Source organism: Anomaloglossus baeobatrachus, chromosome 6 (genome assembly GCF_048569485.1).
Source record: "Anomaloglossus baeobatrachus isolate aAnoBae1 chromosome 6, aAnoBae1.hap1, whole genome shotgun sequence".
NCBI lineage: Eukaryota > Metazoa > Chordata > Amphibia > Anura > Aromobatidae > Anomaloglossus > Anomaloglossus baeobatrachus.
The window spans coordinates 187067531-187089949 of NC_134358.1; the positions used below are offsets into that span (position 1 = coordinate 187067531).

Genomic DNA, 22419 nt, shown 5'->3' on the forward strand with positions numbered 1-22419 from the left:
GGCAGTGAATACAGCCGCACATAATCACTTCAGGCTGTAGTTGCCAGGGGTAATCATGCGGGCAGGCTGTTTAATATGCGCGCATTCCTCGCCCATCACCCCGCCAACCTGTCAGCGCTGGCTTCAGCGCTGAAAGATGATGGGTGGGATCATGGGCGTGCATATTAAAGGAGCTCCAGCCTGCTCGTGCCACCAATTACCTGCTCCACCGCAGCACCTTCATTCCCCACAGCCCTACATTCAGACTATAAGACGCACCCCGTTCTTTCCCCCAACATTTGGGGGAAAACAGTGCATCTTATAGTCCGAAAAATATGGTATATATATATATATATATATATATATATATACGGGTATATATATATATATATATATATATATATATATATATATATATAGTATTTGTGTGTATATATATATATATATATATATATATACCGGTATATATATATATATATATATATATATACAGTACAGACCAAAAGTTTGGACACACCTCATTCAAAGAGTTTTCTTCATTTTCAGGACTCTGAAAATTGTAGATTCACATTGAAGGCATCAAAACTGTGAATTAAAACGTGTGGACTGAAATACTTAAAAAAGTGTGGAACAACTGAAAATATGTCTTATATTCTAGGTTCTTCAAAGTAGCCACCTTTTGCTTTCATTACTACTTTGCACACTCTTGGCATTCTCTCGATGAGCTTCAAGTGTTAGTCACCCCAAATAGTTTTCCAACAGTCTTGAAGGAGTTCCCAGAGATGCTTAGCACTTGTTGGCCCTTTTGCCTTCACTCTGCGGTCCAGCTCACCCCAAACCATCTCGATTGGGTTCAGGTCTGGTGACTGTGGAAGCCAGGTCATCTGGCGTAGCACCCCATCACTCTCCTTCTTAGTCAAATAGCCCTTACAAAGCCTGGAGGTGTGTTTGGGGTCATTGTCCTGTTGTAAAATAAATGCTGGTCCTACTAAATGCAAACCGGATGGAATAGCATGCCGCTGCAAGCTGCTGTGGTAGGCATGCTGGTTCTGTATGCCTTCAATTTTGAAAAAATCCCCAACAGTGTCACCAGCAAAGCACCCTCACACCATCACACCTCCTCCTCTTTGCTTCACGGTGGGAACCAGCCATGTAGAGTCCCTCCGTTCACCTTTTCTACAAAGACACGGTGGTTGGATCCAAAGATCTCAAATTTGGACTCATCAGACCAAAGCACAGATTTCCACTGGTCTAATGTCCATTCCCTGTGTTCTTTAGCCCAAACAAGTCTCTCTTGCTTGTTGCCTGTCCATAGCAGTGGTTTCATAGCAGCGATTGTACCATGAAGGCCTGCTGCACAAAGTCTCCTCTTAACAGTTGTTCTAGAGATGAGAAGGTGTGTCCAAACTTTTGGAAACAGGGAAAGAGACAAAAACAGGGAAAGAGACAGAGACAAGGAAAGAGACAGGGAAAGAGACAGAGACAGGGAATGAGACAGAGACAGACGGGGAAAAAGACAGAAACACACGGGGAAAGATGCAGACGGGGAAAGAGACAGACGGAGAAAGAAACAGTTGGGGAAAAAGACAGATGGGGACAGAGGCAGGCGTGGAAAGAGACAAACCTGGAACGAGACAAACCTGGAACGAGACAGACCTGGAACGAGACAGACTGGGAAAGAGAAAAACGGGGAAATAGACAGACAGGGAAAGAGACAAAAACAGAGAAAGAGACAAAAACAGGAAAAGAGACAGTGAGGAGGAAAGAGACAGGGAAAAAGACAGAGACAGGGAATGAGACATAGACAGATGGGGAAAAAGACAGAGACAAACAGGGAAAGAGACAGATGGGGAAAGACACAGATGGGGAAAGAAACAGGCAGGGAAAGAGACAGACTGGGACAGAGACAGGCGGGGAAAGAGACAAACCTGTAACGAGACAAACCTGGAATGAGACAGACCTGGAATGAGACAGACGGGGAAAGAGAAAAATGGAGAAAGAGACAGACGGGGAAAGAGACAGATGGGGAAAGAGACAGATGGGGAAACAGATTGACAGACAGACACAGAGATACAGAGAGACATAGAAACACAGCGATAGAGAGAGACAGACAGACACAGAGAGAGAGAGAAAGACAGAGAAACTGATACAGAGACAAACAGAGAGATAGACACAGATAGATAGAGAGGTAGACACAGACAGAGAGATACGCACAGACAAACAGACATGGATAGAGATAGAGACACACTTGGATAGAGACAGATACACAGACAGGCAGAGACAGACTGGGAAAGGGACAGACAGACACACAGAGACAGACAGAGAAAGAGACAGACAGAGACAGATAGACAGAGAGACAGACACACAGAGACAGACAGACAGAGACTTTGAGAGAGACATATATATATATATATATATTATATATATATATTGTAGAGACAGAGAAGAAGAAAGAGCATAATTATTAGGGGTGCAAATGATGAAAGAAAAGAAAACATTTTCAAAACATGTCAGTTTGTTTGGTTTCATGTATGAACTTCATATGCGGAAAGTGAAGCACTTACACCCCTTGACATGCTCTGAAAGATTTTATAAATAGAAGTTTCAGCAATCTGCTTATGTGTGGGCAAATAAATCATCAAGATATTCTAATAACAGCTTCCTTTGCAATTGCCAATCAATGATATTTCAGATGTGCTCGGTTTATAAGTCGAGAGATGCTACAGGGTATGGAAAAATGTTTAGGTAACTCAGGAAACTTACCTCAAGCATTTGAAAGGTTGTCAGCTCACCAACCCCATCCCATCATCCAATATTCACGGATCCACGTCCTGATCAGCCGCAAGAGAAATCCATTGAAAGAAGAAATGGTTCCAGTTCCAAGTGAAGATAAAAATGTATTTTATTCAGTTCCAAATATTTAAAACATTGAGGCAAACATGGGGAATAAGGGAATAATGGCAATGCGTTTCAAACGCTAGCTATTGCTTCCCAATTTCTTAGTGTTTCATATATCATTCAAATGTTCATTTATCCTGACTTTCAGTCTCCTTGTAGTACAACCTACATAAATCTTGTATAAGAAAGAACATCTGATTATATATACACCGCAATATCAGAATTGCAATTTGTATATTACTGAATGGCAAAGTTGTTTGAATTGTTACTGCATAGTAACCCTTTGGACACCGCTATTCAAATAGATAACATGTAAAAGAATTAAAAATCAAGGCTATCCCAAATGGTGCTTGAACCGAGCCAAAAAAATCCTGCCTAAAAAGGATAAGTATGAATTGATATAAAAAAAATAAGAACGGAAATATTGAAACCAGACAGAATAAACCTGTACTCTCTTTGTAATATAGTGCACAATATATGTCTATATAGAATATTGTTAATACCGGACTGTTTTGTATGAAGATGATATTTTATGGCAAATATTAAAAGATGGATGCAGTGTTGTTGCAAAGAGAGCTGATACTGTTGGAAATATCATATCTCAAAGTTTTTTTTCTATAAAATTATGGGCATTAAGAATAAATAAAAATAAAACCTGACTAAATTGCAATGGTTTTTTTTCTGATGAGGGGCATCTCGATCTAAAACCTGTGGCTACGTTCACCCTTGCCATGACTTTTATGATTGTACTATCCATTGAAAGAAAAAACTGCTCCAGCTCCAAGATGATGAAGATTCCATTCCAAATATTTATAAAATTGAGGCAAGCATGGGGGATAAGGGAAAAATGGTGACGCGTTTCGAACACTAGCTGCCTTCTTTTTCAAAGCCTTATAGGATAAAAAATTCCCAGCATGCATAAATACCGACATGAACCAATAGTACACACACACCTCTCCACAATTTTGCACCGACCCAAATTTCCTCCCTTATATCTGTCTACCACCCTACCTACTCTCTGTATTCCGCTAATGAATGAAGACTAACATCCCATAGATTACAGACCTCCATCTCCAGGACTTTTCTGACTCTGCACCAGTTATCTGCAATGAAGTACACCAGACAATCTGGATGATTATCAATATCCACAGTTTCGAATTTGACCTAAAACACATTTCTTCTCCTCACCTCACTAAATATTCCCTTCTCTCTTTTATATATTCAATAGTATGTTGTATCTGTACTTCTACAGATACTGTCTGATGACTGATTTATGCAGCGTTATTTGAATATCCCTATTATACTGATGGCTGGACCTTACACAACAAACACTTTATTTTTACCTTTTGTGTCTCACCTATTTCCTAATAGATTGTAAGCTTGTGAGCAGGGTCCTTACTCCTGTTGGTATGAGTTGAACTATGTGTTTATTTTAATAATGTCTTTTCTTGTTTGTATAAGTTCCCTCTGCATTGTAAAGTGCTAAGGAATATGCTGGTGCTATAGAAATAAAAAAATACTATTATTATTCTTATTATTTATTGTCATTACAGTAACACCAGCAACATACCGTCATTTTTGAGAAAAGGACATAACTGGTTCCATGACCAAATAAATCTAACACTGAGTTATTAGTGCACCTGGAATGAAGACTAGAATTTTCTGTGTACCATACATTATGGCACCCAACACCATAACCACAGGAGTAGGACCTGTGTTACGTTCCCTCATGAAGGCCTCCTCATGACATTGCACTTGTGGTCTCCAGACCAATCATAGGCTATCATTGCATCTTATAACTCATACACAAATGAGACTCATTGCAAAAAAGAATAGACTTTCATTCCAGTCTCCATTGCTCCTTTCAAGTGTTGTAGTCTCCATGTTGACCAGTAGCAATACCATGTGGCCTCTACTAGGGAATATAATGCGGGTCCTTCCTTGGGATTATGGTGTGGGGGGGCATAATGTATGGTAGTTTTCACTTCAGATTTACATGCTCTACAACAGTCCAAAATAAGATGACTGACTACAAGCCTAATATTATGCTCACTGTCAGTGACAACAGGAATGCATGCAGATCAAAATGAACAATGTGTGATGCTAGTCACTACTTATAGGTAGCACGAACAGTAGAGTAGTCAGATAAGCTGGGGTCAGGTACCAGGAGGACACATAATGGATTCCAGGAGAAAACAGAGACGTAGTCAAGCCATGATCTGGGATCAGAAAGCCAGGAAAGCATGTAATGGATACTGGGAGTAAACTAAGACGTGATCAGGGAATGATCCGAGGTCAAAATACCAGGCGGTTGCATCAAGAACAGAGAGCAGGCAGAGGGGAATCAAACAACAGTCTGGGGTCAAGACACAAAGATCAGAACACATGTATACTGGCCAAGAGCACTACTCACAACCAGAATAAGCAACTTGCAGGATTCCGAGAGATGTTGCTCAGTTAAGAAGCAGAACAATTATAAGGAAGATGGAACACCTAAGCCATCCAGCACCTCCCAGAACAAGAATGGAAGCCTGCGCTGTCAATCTACACTGACAGCTCACTACACCAGGTAAACACGGGAGAGCCTCTCATAGTGAGCCAGATGCTCTCCACAGAGGAATTGTGACACAATGTCAGAGACACAATGACTCTGCTTACTTGTCTGCTTGTGCACTGGCTCTTAACTGTGTTGCAGTATAATATCTTACTGAAGAGTAAGAAAGGTTCATGATGGCTATGAAACTATCTGACACTCAGTTTACTTTGTACTAGACTGATAGACTGGTAAGCAGTGTTAGTTGTGCATGGCCCCTCAGTTGCTATTATTATGATTTTTCCTTAGCTGTGCCCCCTCCAGGGTGGTATGAGTATACACTTGTCTTGTCTGGTCCCTACCTTGACCCCTACTGTGAACGGCATCAACAACATCTGTCCTGGGAATGACTGGAGGTCTAATGGTTGTCCCATCAAAACAGAAAGAAAGGGGGGCTGTAAATTAATTGTACAGGGTGGACCATTTATAAGGCCTAAGGGGATCATGGGGACCAATCCACTTTCCAGGACACTGTTCATGTAGGAATGCTCGGACCTGACACCCATAATGTGGTGGTGAACCATCACAGGTCCTTCCTACAGAGCATTCCTACATGAACAGTGTCCTGGAAAGTGGATTGGTCATCATGGGTCAGTTGAATGGCCACCAATATCACCCAATTTGACCCCCTTAAGGGTGCTTTACACGCTACAATAAATCTTACGATGTGTCGGCGGGGTCACGTCGTAAGTGACGCACATCCAGCATCGTAAGTATGATTGTTGCGTGTAAAGCCTCCGTGCAATTGCGATTGAACGAAAATCCGTTCATCGCATGCACGTTGTTCATTTCGCAAAGATTGAATGTGCGGTTGTGCAATGTTCCCGAGGCAGCACACATCGCCGTGTGTGACACCCCGGGAGCATTGAACGACAGCTTACCTCTGTCCGGGGCTCCCGCCGACAATGCGGAAGGAAGGAGGTGGGCAGGATGTTTACGTCTCTCCGCTTCTATTGGCCGGCTGCCGTGTGACGTCGCTGTGACGCCGAACGTCCCTACCACTCCAGGAAGTGGATGTTCGACGCCCACAGCGAGGTTGTATGGACGGGTAAGTATGTGTGACAGCTTTTAATCAATTGTGCGGCATGGTCAAAAAATTGAAGGTGCCGCACATACGATGGGGGCGGGTCACATCACATACGATATCGTATGCGAAATTGAAAGGTGTATAGCAGGCTTTATACTTTTATTTTTGGGGTCATCTGAAGGCAATTGTCTAAGCTGTGAAGATACAAGATGTGCAACATCTGAAACAACGGATACTGGAAGCCTGTGCGAGCATTTCTCCTGCGGTGTTGCTATTAGTGTGCCAAGAGTGGGAGAAGAGGGTTGTATTGACAATCCAACACAATGGGCAGCACTTTGAACACATTTTATAAGTGGTCATAAAATTGGAAATAACTAATGAATGAAAAAAGTTACATTAAAATTAAGCACACATTTTTTTTTCTTGTGAAATTCTCAATAAGTTTGATGTGTTACATGACCCTCTTCCCATTGGAAAAAATAAAGTTGGATCCAAAATAGCTGACTTAAAAATGGCCGCCATGGTCACCATCCATCTTGAACAGTTTCCCCCCTCCCATGTACTAATTAGCCGCAAACAGGAAGTTGATATCACCAATCATTCCCATTTTATTTAAATGTATCCATATAAATGGCCCACCCTGTATTTCGGTCCCATTGAAAGAAGAGGCATGGCAACATTTAAATTCATTTAAAGCAAATCAAATTATACAATATGAGCACTTAACATGTTGGATACAGCGGGATCTTTTTTAAGAAGCTTGTCTGCTGTTTCAACAGGTTGGAGAGATGTCCTGACTTCAGCTCCTCAAATATACAGATACAACTGAATATAATAGAGGAGCAGGGACCCATTAGAGACCTCCTCCACTGTTCAGTATATTAAGACATTGAAGATTCTGCCAGGACCTTTTGGTCTTGTGACATTATCTATATAGACTGATGGATGACAAGAGACCCCATGTTTAAGAAGCAGAAATGAGGAGTAGGATAGACAAGAAAGGTTGGTGTGTGTAGCTAAGTTGCGCGTGATGTTATAGCTGAGCTGTATGTATTATTGTGGCAGACGTGTGTGTTAATTTAATGGGCTGTGTGTGTTTGTTTATCAGAGCCATGTGTATGCTTGTGTGTACACTGTGGAGTCATCATACTGTGTGTAAGGCCGGCGTCACACGGGACGATCTATCGTGCAATCGCACGAGTGATCATACTCGCCCCCGTCGTTTGTGCAGCACGGGCAATTAGTTGCCCGTGGCGCACAAAGTCGTTAACCCCCTGTCACACACACTTACCTCTCGGACGACGTCGCTGTGGGCGGCGAACATCCTCCTCCTGAAGGGGGAGGGACATTTGGCGTCACAGCGACGTCACACAATGGCCGGCCAATAGAAGCGGAGGGGCAGAGATGAGTGGGATGTAACATCCCGCCCACCTCTTTCCTTCCGCATTGCCGGCGGCGCAGGTAAGCTGTGTTCGTCGTTCCCGGAGTGTCACACGGAGCAATGTGTGCTGCCACGGGAATGACGAACAATCGGCGCGCAGAAGGAGGAACGACTTTATGAAAATGAACGATGTGTCAACGAGCAACGATAAGGTGAGTATTTTTGCTCGTTCGTAGGTGTCACACGCTACGATATCTAGGATGATGCCGGATGTGCGTCACTAACGACGTGACCCCGACGATATATCGCCCGATATATCGTAGCATGTGACGCCGGCATAAGGGTCTGTGCTGTCATGTTAATGAGTGGGGGAGTTATGAGGACATCATATTTTGAATAGAGAGCTAGGGAGACATCATACTGTAAGAGGCTGTGTGGGCATCATTCTATGAGTGGGCATTGTGAGGGCATGATACTATGAGGCAAATGTTCTGCCGGGATATTATACTGTGTTGTAGACACTTTGGAGTCACCGTACTGTTTGGGAGACACTCTATGGAACATCACACTGTAATAGGGAAGGGTCAATGTGAAGGTCATCATACTAAATGAGAGTTACTTAGTGGGGGACATTGTACTGTATGTGGCACTGTGGGAGGTCCCATAAAGTATAATGATGGGGAATACTGTGGGGGCATCATACGTGGAGGATGTTACTACATGTGGGTGTTACTATGGAAGGCATAGTACTATGTGTGGAGAATATCCTGTGGGGGAGACGATGGACAGCCATGACCAAAAGTTTTGGGAATGGGACAAATTTTGTGTTTCAAATTTTGCTGCTTCAGTGTTTTTAGATTGTCTAGTCAGATGTTTCTAAGGTATACTAAAGTACAATTAGAAGCATTTCTGAAATGTTTAAACTTATACTGACAAGTGCATTAAATATATGTAAAGACTCAATATTCACAATGTTAGTACTTATGTTCCCACACTTTTGTAGTTCATTCTGGCACGCTCGATATCAGTTTCTGGGTCAAATATTTACTGATGACAACAAATTCTTGCCAAATCAGTGTTTGAAGTGCATCACAATATTTGTGATTTTTTTTTTTGTCCCCCAAATTTTTGAAAATTGAACACATATTTTCAATTTGATTGAAATCTGGAGAGTTTCTGGCTATAAATGCAAATTTTCCACTTGCTTAGTTATCAAATATTGATTTGTGACAATTTGATAAAAATATTGCTCATACCATATTGCTCCTGAATCATTGGTCGAAGTTGTTCTTGGAGAAGAATTAGATACCTTTCTATATTTGTGGCAGTGTTCTTTCCAAAAATTGGAAAAAGCGGATTCCTTTTCATGATAAACAGCTAAACACAAAAATGGTCTCAAGATGCTTTACTATTTTTATGACTCAGGACCCACCTTTTCTTTTATTGGACAATCATTCTTCCTGATGTAAGAAACAATCTGAAAAGGGCTTTAACAGAGAAAATAACTTTACAGTTTACTTCTTGTAGAATGTCAACCTGTCTTTGATGTTTTTCTCGGAGAGAAGTCTTTTCACTGCCAATTCTTGATAACAGTTTAGTCTCTAAAAGCCTTTGCTTCACTGTGTGTGCATATACACTGACACTACCATTCAAGTGCAAGCGCTGCACTAGTGTTGAACCAATTCCATAGCTGAATCCATTTTAGCAGACAATACTGACACTTACTGGACTTTCTTGGGTGCAATGAAGCCTTCTTCTCAGCAAATGAACCTCTCTATGAAGTTCTTATTGATGACCTGATAAATGGTTGATTTAGGAACAATCCTACAAGCAAATATGTTCTTTTCTTATAGCCCTTTTGACACAAAGCAAGTAGCCATGATTAATAGAAGCAGACAATAATTTCAAGCACCAGCCCCCTTTTAAAGTAACCAGTTGCTCTTAAAATTCAATCAGCATAAGGCTATGTGCGCACGTTGCGTACAGTCACTGCAGAAATTTCTGCAGCGATCTGAAGAGCACACGTGCGCTTTAAATCGCTGCAGAAATGTCCGTAGTGAAAAAAAAAAAAAAGATTCCATGCGCTCTGCCTGCAGCTCCTGCCATAGACAGAGCAGGAGCTGCCGGCAAAGCGCACGGAAGAAGTGACATGTCACTTCTTAGAACGCAGCGCTTCGGCAGTAGCTGAAGCGCTGCGCTCTAAAACGCCACGTGCGCACAGCCCCTGCACAATCTCCATAGACTGTGCAGGGGACGCAGGACGCATGCAGTTACGCTGCGCTACAAAGCGCAGCGTAACTGCATGAATTACGCACACGTGCGCACGTAGCCTTACAAAGTGATATTAGATTATATCAGATGGATTTACTATTAAATTAATTTTCTTTACAAGAAATTACTTAATTTCTTTGCACTTTATCTTTATTTAATCACTTCCTAAGTTAATTAAAAGTTATTACAAATTGACACTATAAAAACTGAATAAGTACACTTTGTGAAAATCAAAATTTATGTCAATCTCAAGACTTGTATAAATCAGTCACATCAAGAGGAGAAGGTGAACATTATGTTGCCTATAAATAAGGAGTCTACTTTCTCCGAAATGCATCAAGCGTAAATATATTCTGCACTTGGTTGAAATGACCTTTTTTATGAATTTTGAATAAAGAATTTTTTTCTTACGTCTGTGCTGGATCTTCTCTTGTCCCCTTTTCCTTTTGATGTGACCGATTATTCAGCTGTGGAGGCCAAACCACTTGTTCCGTGCACCAGACCAGAAGTTGGAGATAAGTGCTTTGGAGTGGTGAGCTGATAAATTCCTTATTTGTGTTTTCTCAAGACTTGTAGCCATGTTTGCACTGTTTAGGCCGTTATAATGTGGGCAGAGGGAATGCAATGTATACACATCGTACTGTGTGTGGGCGAATATACTATGGGGACAACAAGCTGTGTGGGAGGAATGTACTGTGGTTACAGCATACTGTGTGGGGAAATGTAATATGGGGCATAATATTACTTTTAGGGGAATTTACTGTTGGGACATCATACTGTATGTGGAAGTGTGTTCTGTGGGGACACCATACTGTGGGGATATTATACTCTGTATGGGAAATGTTCTGCGGGACCATAATATTGTGTCTGGCAATTTATTGTGGGAACATCCTACTGTATGCCAAGAATATACTGTGGAGAAATCACACCATGTGTGGGGATTGTACTGCTGGGACTTTATACTGTGTGTGGCACAATGTACTGTAGGGACATCATGCTGTAGAGGGAATACAGTTAGGTCTAGAAATATTTGGACAATGACACAATTTTCGCGAGTTGGGCTCTGCATGCCACCACATTGGATTTGAAATGAATTCTCTACAACAGAATTCAAGTGCAGATTGTAACGTTTAATTTGAAGGTTTGAACAAAAATATCTGATAGAAATTGTAGGAATTGTACACATTTCTTTACAAACACTCCACATTTTAGGAGGTCAAAAGAAATTGGACAAATAAACCAAACCCAAACAAAATATTTTTATTTATAATATTTTGTTGCGAATCCTTTGGAGGCAATCACTGCCTTAAGTCTGGAACCCATGGACATCACCAAACGCTGGGTTTCCTCCTTCTTAATGCTTTGCCAGGCCTTTACAGCCGCAGCCTTCAGGTCTTGCTTGTTTGTGGGTCTTTCCGTCTTAAGTCTGGATTTGAGCAAGTGAAATGCATGCTCAATTGGGTTAAGATCTGGTGATTGACTTGGCCATTGCAGAAGGTTCCACTTTTTTGCACTCATGAACTCCTGGGTAGCTTTGGCTGTATGCTTGGGGTCATTGTCCATCTGTACTATGAAGCGCCGTCCGATCAACTTTGCGGCATTTGGCTGAATTTGGGCTGAAAGTATATCCCGGTACACTTCAGAATTCATCCGGCTACTCTTGTCTGCTGTTATGTCATCAATAAACACAAGTGACCCAGTGCCATTGAAAGCCATGCATGCCCATGCCATCACGTTGCCTCCACCATGTTTTACAGAGGATGTGGTGTGCCTTGGATCATGTGTCGTTCCCTTTCTTCTCCAAACTTTTTTCTTCCCATCATTCTGGTACAGGTTGATCTTTGTCTCATCTGTCCATAGAATACTTTTCCAGAACTGAGCTGGCTTCATGAGGTGTTTTTCAGCAAATTTAACTCTGGCCTGTCTATTTTTGGAATTGATGAATGGTTTGCATCTAGATGTGAACCCTTTGTATTTACTTTCATGGAGTCTTCCCTTTACTGTTGACTTAGAGACAGATACACCTACTTCACTGAGAGTGTTCTGGACTTCAGTTGATGTTGTGAACAGGTTCTTCTTCACCAAAGAAAGTATGCGGCGATCATCCACCACTGTTGTCATCCGTGGACGCCCAGGCCTTTTTGAGTTCCCCAGCTCACCAGTCAATTCCTTTTTTCTCAGAATGTACCCGACTGTTGATTTTGCTACTCCAAGCATGTCTGCTATCTCTCTGATGGATTTTTTCTTTTTTTTCAGCCTCAGGATGTTCTGCTTCACCTCAATTGAGAGTTCCTTAGACCGCATGTTGTCTGGTCACAGCAACAGCTTCCAAATGCAAAACCAAACACCTGTAATCAACCCCAGACCTTTTAACTACTTCATTGATTACAGGTTAACGAGGGAGACGCCTTCAGAGTTAATTGCAGCCCTTAGAGTCCCTTGTCCAATTACTTTTGGTCCCTTGAAAAAGAGGAGGCTATGCATTACAGAGCTATGATTCCTAAACCCTTTCTCCGATTTGGATGTGAAAACTCTCATATTGCAGCTGGGAGTGTGCACTTTCAGCCCATATTATATATATAATTGTATTTCTGAACATGTTTTTGTAAACAGCTAAAATAACAAAACTTGTGTCACTGTCCAAATATTTCTGGACCTAACTGTATACTGTGGGAGCATAATACTTTTTCAGGAAAATATGCTGTGAGGACATCATACTGTGTGTGTGGACGAATTTATTGTAGGAATAGTCTAAAGTGTGTGGGGCAATGTGCTGTCAGGACACCATACTCTGTATTGTGGGGACATCCTACAGTGTGGGGGATCACTTCTTGGACATAATACTGTGTGTGGTGTAATGCATTTTGCGCAATCTATTATGTATGGGAAATGTAGTGTGTGGATATCTTATTGTGCATATTGAAAGTGTACTGTAGGGGCTTTATACTATGTGTGGAGGAATGTACAGTGAGAGTCATCATACTGTGTGTGGAAAATGTACTGTAGAAACATCTCAATGTGTATGGGGAAATGTTCTGTGGGGCATCATACTGTGTACTGGGGAATTGTCAAGCTGCACTACTGAAGTTACTGAAGCCATAGCTAATGTAGATTCAGACTGTAGTTTAGCAAGCAACCATTAGGGGTCAACAGAGTAGTCAGTAATTCGTGTCAGCAGCAAGAGGTCTAAGGGTACCATCACACTTTAGCGACGCTCCAGCAATCCCACCAGCGAGCTGACTTGGTCAGGATCGCTGGTGTATCGCTACATGGTCGCTGGTGAGCTGTCAATCAGGCAGCTCTCCCCAGCGACCAGTGACCAGCCACCAGCCACCAGCGACACGCGAAAGCGATGCTGCGCTTGGTAACTAAGGTAAATATCGGGTAACCAAGCAAAGCCCTTTTCTTGGTTACCCGATATTTACCTTGGTTACCAGCGCACACCGCTTAGTGCTGGCTCCCTGCACTCCTAGCCAGAGTACACATCGGGTTAATAAGCAAACTGCTTTGCTTATTTACCCAATGTGTACTCTGGCTACGTGTGCAGGGAGCCGGCACTGGCAGCCTGAGAGTGGCAGACGCTAGTAACCAAGGTAAATATCGGGTAACCAAGCAAAGCCCTTCGCTTGGTTACCCGATATTTACCTTACTTACCAGCGTCCGCAGCTTCCAGACGCCGGCTTCCTGCTCCCTGCACATTCAGATAGTTGCTCTCTCGCTGTCAAACACAGCAATGTGTGCTTCACAGCGGGAGAGCAACGTCCAAAAAATGAACCAGCACTGTGTGTAACGAGCAGCGATTTCACAGCAGGGGCCAGATCGCTGCTCAGTGTCACACACAGCGAGATCGCTAATGAGGTCACTGGTGCGATCTCGCTATGTGAGAAGTACCCCTAAGACAGAAGCATGGGGAAAGACAAATACTGGAGTCAGGACCAAGGATACAGGTCACCAGCCTGGCAGTCCAAATACAGATAAGGGAAGAGGACAAGCAAATAAGGACAGGGAAAAAAAGCAGACATGAAGTCAGTGTAGTCAGGGATGAGGACAGGCAGATGAACATGGGAGGGTACAAGTCAGGACACAGTAGCAGGGAGACAGGACAGATTGGGAACACTCACCAGAGCCACTATACAAGGCAGAAATATCACTGGTGCTGATATTTAGGTGCAGCAGCAAGACATAGCGTCACAGAATATGGCACCAGGCAAGGGAAGTTAACCCTTGACATGACCAGGCCGGAGCTAGGTGAAACCACAGCAGGGAAAAGCCGGCCTGGATCCTGACAAGAATGTACTTCAGGGGCATCAAATTGTGTGAGGGAAAATAATATGTGAGCTTCATACTGAGTGTGGGGAAATGTACATTTGGGACATCATAATACGTGGGGAGTGAATGTACTGTGGAAGCATCATACTGGATGTGGAGAAATATAAAGGGTGTGTGTATGTGTAATGTGGGGGGCATTGTACCATAGTTATTATGGTGACTTTATAATGTGTGTGATGGCTTCGTTGGGGCCATGAAAGTTTTCCCATACTATGCTGGAACAATTGAAGCAATATTTCTATGTTTGTACATATGAGACTGTGCAAGGGCTGGATACTGGCTTAGTATAAAATAATAAGTAGCTCTTCATTATCTTTCAAAGTTAGGAACCATGTAGTTCGTCATCATTGATAAGTCATTTAGGACAGTTGGCTGAAGAAGGAGAACTTATGCTGCTGCCATAATATTGTTACCTAATTTTCCCGGATACACAAAGAAAAACTTAATTTTTTTTTAACACTTTAATTCACTGCAAAAATATGTTCTAATGATATTCTTAGAGGTCAAACTGAATTTCAGGCAAAATATATGACTCATATATAAGTGTAAAAATTAAAGGGGTTGTCCGACATAAACTCAAAAATTTTTGGTAAGCTAATCTGTGCTGTATTGTCATATAAAACACCCCTACATTGTTATTTTTTGTTTTCTAACTTTTGTTCCTCTTGAATTCACCCTTTATTCTCTGCACCTCTTTGTTTACATTCAGCTGTAGCAAACATGACCACTTCCTGTGCAAAACCTCAGTCAGAGCTGGCACCGCCCAGCCTCAGTGTCCAGGCTCGCCCCCTGCCCGCCCTCACTGTCCAGCCTCACCCCCTGCCCGCCCCCTGCACACACATTTCCTGTCAGTATTCTTCCCCAGCACCTGACCTGTTATCACTACAGCATTGCAAATAACAGCCCCACATCGGGCTCTGCACCCCACACCACATCAGGCTCTGCACCCCCCACCACATCGGGCTCTGCACCCCACACCACATCGGGCTCTGCACCCCACACCACATCGGGCTCTGCACCCCACACCACATCGGGCTCTGCACCCCACACTACATCAGGCTCTGCACCCCACACGCACACATATGGCTCTGCACCGCACACGCACACATATGGCTCTGCACCGCACACACACACATATGGCTCTGCACCGCACATGCACACATATGGCTCTGCACCGCACACGCACACATATGGCTCTGCACCGCACACACACACACACACATATGGCTCTGCACCGCACACGCACACATATGGCTCTGCACCGCACACACACACATATGGCTCTGCAACGCACTCGCACACATATGGCTCTGCACCGCACACACACACACACACATATGGCTCTGCACCGCACACACACACACACACATATGGCTCTGCACCGCACACGCACACATATGGCTCTGCACCGCACACACACACATATAGCTCTGCAACACACACGCACACATATGGCTCTGCACCGCACACACACACACACACACACACATATGGCTCTGCACCGCACACGCACACATATGGCTCTGCACATGCACACATATGGCTCTGCACCACACACACACACACACGTATGACTCTGCACCACACACGCACACATATGGTTCTGCACCGCACACACACACATATGGCTCTGCACCGCACACACATGGCTCTGCACCGCACACACACACACATATAGCTCTGCACTGCACACGCACACATATGGCTCTGCACTGCACACACACACAAATATGGCTCTGCACCGCACACACATGGCTCTGCACCGCACGCACACATGGTGCTCTGTACCGACCCCCCTACCCCCATAGGGAACACATGTAGGGAGTACATACTCACCCGTCCTCGGTCTCCGCTGCTCCTGCACGTTTGCATGCTGTCTGTGCTCTGGACATATCAGCACAGTAGTGACATCACCGCTGTGCTGAAGAGAGCACAGACAGCGGGACAGTGATGAGAAGCAGCGCTGCGCTGCTTCTCATCAGCGCTTTCAAATGTACTGGCATCTGTGATCTGTGATGCCGGTACATTTGAATGTGCGATCCTGAGCAGGGGCCCGGTGTTGGCGGTGACACCACGACAGCCGCCGCCAGGCCCCTCCCCCAGGTCACGGACCCCACAGCAGTGCAGGGGGAAGTTGCGGGGAGAGTAAGGGATGTGGGGGAATGTGTGGGAGGGTGCAGGGAAGGGGGGCAGGGCTCATCGCACTGTAGCTGCCCAGCAGGGAGGCGACATGCTGTTCCAGATTTGCATGTCAACATGGTCCTGCCCATGTTGACATGAAATGTTCGGAAGCAGCAAAATCGCGGCAGGAGCGGTCACATGACCACTCTGAGCCGGTGGAGAGGGGCTGACAGCAGGGCAGGTAAGTGGTCTCTATCTAATTACCTGCCCCCACGTAGCCCAATAGGGAAATAAAAAAAAAAAAAGTCAAGAGAAGCCGGATAACCCCTTTAAGGTAAATGGACATGTTATATTAAAATATTGATACTTAGATATGTTTGTTTTTTCAGCATATTACAAGACTTGTGACAATGGGCTCTGACTTTAAAGACCACTGCAGACCAACTTTCTGAAGAAAAGCCCTCCACGTTGATTTAGTGATGAACTCATCATTGCATCCTCGTATACTGGAACTTAATATAAGCAACTTGGATGTTAACAATACAGTGCCAACAAGCAAGCCTAAATTATCATCATGTGAGCAAGTGGTTATAGCAGCTGAGGTATTTTTAACCCTTGGCATTGTAAGTCTCCTTGAAAACATCTTAGTCATTTCTGCCATAATTAAGAACAAGAATCTGCATTCGCCTATGTATTTCTTTGTGTGTAGCTTAGCAGTAGCTGACATGTTAGTTAGTGTGTCTAATGCATGGGAGACAATCACCATAAATCTTATCAACAACAAACATCTAGTCATGGAAGATGCCTTTGTACGTCATATTGACAATGTTTTTGATTCTATGATCTGTATTTCAGTGGTGGCTTCCATGTGCAGCTTACTTGCCATAGCAGTGGATAGGTATATCACCATCTTTTATGCTTTACGGTACCATAATATCATGACAGTGAAGAGAGCTGGAGCCATTATTGCTTGTATTTGGACATTCTGTACAGGATGTGGTATCATATTTATTCTCTACTATGAATCAACATATGTAATAATATGTCTTATTACGATGTTCTTCACCATGCTTTTCCTCATGGTATCTTTGTATATTCATATGTTCTTGTTGGCACGCACTCACGTAAAGAGGATAGCCGCTTTGCCAGGCTATAACTCTGTCCACCAGAGAACTAGTATGAAGGGAGCCATTACTCTAACAATATTGATAGGTATATTTATTGTATGCTGGGCACCATTCTTTCTTCACCTAATTCTTATGATTTCTTGTCCACAGAACCTTTATTGTGTGTGTTTTATGTCTCATTTTAATATGTACCTCATTCTGATAATGTGCAATTCTGTCATCGATCCTCTGATATATGCATTTCGCAGCCAGGAAATGCGCAAGACATTCAAAGAAATCATTTGTTGCTGCAGTCTGCGGATAACCTGTGAACTGCCTAGCAAATACTAATAAAATCCTGAAACCATCTTGCTTCTCCTTTTATTTGCAGTGTCCTACTTTCATAAACATTTTTATGGTTTTCAAAGGCAGGTGTGGAGGCGATACACGTAGGCATAGAATAGCATACACTAAAAAGGAACAGCTCGTTTAAAGAATGTTCTAGAAGCTAAATAGAAATGACAAAAGTTAAATCCTGATGATATAATAAATGGATAAATATGTAAAAAATATATCATAAATGGAAAAATTCACATGAATCTTTATACTCCCAAAAATAATGTGTATAAATCTAATTTTAAATGTGGAAAATTAAAAAAGAAAACATTATAACTTAAGGATTCTTGAACTTGAAATCTAGTCTAGAAGTTCTATATGAAAATATTTATGATTTGAATTACATATAGTCATCAGAAAAAAATAAGCACACCCTCTATTAATTCTACAATTTTTCACATTAAGACAATAATAATATCTGGTTTTTAAAAGGTGTTAAAATTAGCAAAATACAATCTTAGTTGAACACCAAAGCAAGACATTTATGTTATAAAAAAAGGTCAAAATACAGAAGCAGTGTGGTAAACATTAAGCACACTTGTAATGCTTTCATAGCAATTAAGAGGTTAACTAGCGAGTAGGTGGCACTAATCCAATGCTTTGGATTAATTGTTCATTCGCAAGGGTGATTTATCTTCATAAATGCAAAAGTTTTAGACGTTTGCTGACCTGGAGTTGGACTTGAAACAGTTTGTTAACACAATGCTAAGAAAATAAAGACATCAATTATTTTAGAGAAGAAATCATTGCTCCCCGTTAGAAATGATCGAACTGTTTGAAAGTCAAATTCTCTTGCTTAATTGAAATTTCACAATGTTGCAATGCCTCTAATTGCCATGAATATACATGAATAGCACTGAAATGGAACCTTTCTAAGCTCTGCAACATCTTAAAGCACTGATTGTGTCATAATTGCTGCACCCCGTAAACTAAGTTATACATTGTTAGATTCAGGGTCTCTTTACCTACATTAAGTTGCTCTCACTTGAGGTAGGAAAAACTTGGCGATAGATTCCCTTTAAACCCCTTTAGGACTGTAGTCAACCCCTTTTACTGCTTTTTATTGCAAACATAATTTTTTATTAATGTCCAAGTGACCTTAACCTTAACCTATCTTGAGAAAAACAGATACAAGCCATTGGTATCCAGCAGCCTATTTAACAACACACGGCTGTATCAAACTTTTTAGGTTACTTAAATTGTAATAATGGTTCAAAATGTATCCCACTTTGTTGGCACATCCCTGCCTTACTGGTGTTTCTACACAGGTGGTGAAAAGAGAAGGAGACGGGGCTTTTTAAAACAGCTTAGTGCAAAAAAAGATACCTGTTTGAGCAGTGACATAAATAGAATTCAATGGGGGGCCCTGGTGCAGAATTTGGACCTGATTTTAGGTGGGGCTTTGGACCTGCTCTGAGGCGCCGGGAGCAGTGAGTGCACTGCAGGGGGTGACTGTGCTGGGGAGGATAGTAATACGCTCAGCTTTTCTGATGGGGAGGCCAGAGATTAAATCAAACATACAACATATATGCTGTTTCTTTGGGAGAGAGACTGTCAGAGTCAGGGGCTCTCCGGGGGATCGACCAATTTTCTGATGGGCTGGAGAGCAGTGAAATTGTTCTCTTTAATAGAACCACACCATTGCCAAGCAACTGCTATTAAAGAGAATTAATATTCACTGCTCTCCCTACCCTTAATCGCACCCACCTCTCAGCACCGGCTTCACTGGAAAAAGATGGGTGGGATTATGAGAGTGGCTGCTGCCTCCTCTGACCCCCGCCACCACAATTTGCAGTGCAGGGACCTCACAGATCTCTGTGCTGCAATACATTTCAGCTGGATGTGCACACTCAGACGCACAGCCAGCTGAAGCAGGTGCTGAAGTCTGTGAGCCTCCTAAAACCCTGGGCCCGGTCAGGGGTACGACCTCTTCAACCACAGTCATTCCGCCCCTGGGTTTGAGTAATTTCAAAAGATTTTTTGGTGTGTTAAATTTAGAAGTGAAAGCTTTCAAAAAAAATTAGCCCTTATCTAGATAGCCAAAACAGTTGTGCACAGCAGTACTTTATAAAGTAAAGAAGTAATGGATTCTCAAATAGTGGTAAAATATTTTCCTTTTATTTGCATATCCAACAAGTTTGTTATTTTCAAGACAAGTAAACAATAAAAAAAGCCTAGTTTTCAGGGAGCAGAAACAGGATGGTTATTTTCAAAGAAGCAATGAATTGTTGTCAATAAGTCTTTCACAAGAACAGGCATAGTTAGTGAGCTATTTAATGATTATGTATGTTTCACAACAGCAGTACAGTTAATCACTATAAAATACAGTGGGAAGGTAGCCAGGATATGTGTGGCTGCTATGGCTATGCAATATGTGGCAGAAACTACGCCATAGAGAATTAGGATGGGGTAGGTTTTAGAGATGGTTACACTCACCACCACCCATATCATGTTATGCTGTTCGCCTGTGTAGCAAAGACAGAGTTTTATATTAAGCACATTGTATATGTCACTGAATGATATATAGCGTGCAATAGGAATGTACTGTTGTTTGAGAGGTGCTGTTCCAGATGTAGCAGCACCGAGACCGCATCGCAGCCGATGCCCGCTAGTATTAATGCCTGAGAATACAAAGTGTATGGTTATGTTATGTTTAATGTATAATGTAATGTATTAGTCAAATAACTGTTAGATGAAGATATAGGTTTTAGTAGCAGTAGCCGTGCTGGACATTTTCTGGCATGGAGAGACCGCAGAGTCAAGAGGGAGGAATGACAGATGGCCAGTGGGTTGCTTAGAGAGACTTGCCTGGAAAGGAGTGAGTTCTCCACTAGGGATCAAGGGCTAAAGACACAGCATGGAGTAAGGGCCAGTCAGGGAAACCACAGGTATCCTTGTAAGGTTCGGAACCTACGATAAACCCTGAATGGGCTAAGGGAAGTTGGTCGACTTGACAGCCGTTGAGGCCCATAAGCAGATAGCGGTGAGACTAGAGTGAGGAACAGGCCCAGCAGCTTGTGGACAAGAGGTCCAAGATAGCGGGGATAGGCTGAGAGGGAGTACCCCAGAGAATAACAGAAGGAGAACCGTAAGAGTTAGGCCATGTCTGTCATATCAGTGAGAAGGAAAATAAACTTAAAGTTAAATTCCATTGCCAGTGTTTAACTACTGCATCTATGGAAGGGACTGGCTGTGGGGTGATGGACAACACTCTGAAGTGAACAGCAAGTGTTGCACACAACACCCAAATTGATCCACACACATGTACTCTTTCTGGCGAAGGAGTGTGGAGACCCCACGGCCAGGCATCCATACGATCCTTTATGTGGCACTGCGAGAAAGAGTGTTCTCGGTACAACCCCTCATAAGGGACTGTGGTGAAGACGTCTAAGTTGCTGAATCATTGGCCATTTAAACAAAGATGGCAGGATATGGCCTAAGACTGACCGCGAGCCCTTCCCGTGGGTGGTGCAGAGGGAAAAGCTTGCAAAGCCATACTCTTTATGCTCGGAAGCTGTTGCGGAATAAGAAATGCCCCATGTTTAGTGGTGCCTGCCCCCGGTGGGTGCACTAGAGAGAGAGCCCGTCCTTCCCAAGAAGCTAATGAGGAATGAGTGGTGTCTCTAAACAAATGGAAGGAGGAACCAGAAGAGGCCCCACAGTGGTGAGAGCAGTCTGGAAAATGTAGAGTCCCCCAACAAAATGGAACAGTGCCATTAAGAGGGCAAATTCTGAAAAAAAAGGGCTGGTGGAACCATGCAGAGATGTAGCAGTTGGAGAAGGTGGCTGTGGCTTGTGATGAGCTGGCTGGCCATGAGAACAGTGAGCTAAGAGCTCCAGTCCAGCAGCTGATGAACGACTTGGTTGGCCGATGCCTTGAGGGGGCAGAATCCCAGTGGGCCCAGCAATATTGGGACACGTAAGTGGCTAAGTCACCCACAGCCAGATATCAACAGCTGGCCATAGAAGTAGACGTGGCCTACTTTGAAGGGCAGTGGGGCCAAGGATACATTGTGGAGGCTGGGACTCAGGACTTGGTCTTCATCAAAAGGGCCGCAGTGGAGTATGGCCATTTGCTCTGAGCCAGTCGTCCTTTTTTCAGAGGCTTTCAGGTGGTGTTCCGGAAATTGGAGAGCCCCTAGGATACCTATGCAGCCAACATCCTATGAGCCAAATTTACATTTCAGGGCAAAGTATATTGCTATTGCTGTGCTTGGAGGACACATGCGCTGAGTGAGGAGTGGAAGGCAATCGCAGTTCTCATAGTGTAGCCAAAGGTGGAGCCGAAAACCCCTTCCCAGTTACGCGTGTTGCATCT

At 43.1% G+C, this 22419-nt stretch overlaps 1 protein-coding gene across 2 annotated transcripts in view; it reads left to right on the forward strand.

The window, feature by feature from the left end:
• MC5R (melanocortin 5 receptor) overlaps window positions 1–18073 on the forward strand; it is a 130070-nt gene extending 111997 nt beyond the window's left edge. For both annotated transcript variants that reach the window (XM_075316409.1, XM_075316410.1), the window contains exon 3: window positions 16989–18073. In XM_075316409.1, the coding sequence (XP_075172524.1) occupies window positions 17079–18056 (978 nt within the window). In that variant the 5' untranslated portion in view covers window positions 16989–17078 and the 3' untranslated portion in view covers window positions 18057–18073. The remainder of the gene's footprint in view (window positions 1–16988) is intronic.
• Window positions 18074–22419: the final 4346 nt, after the last annotated feature.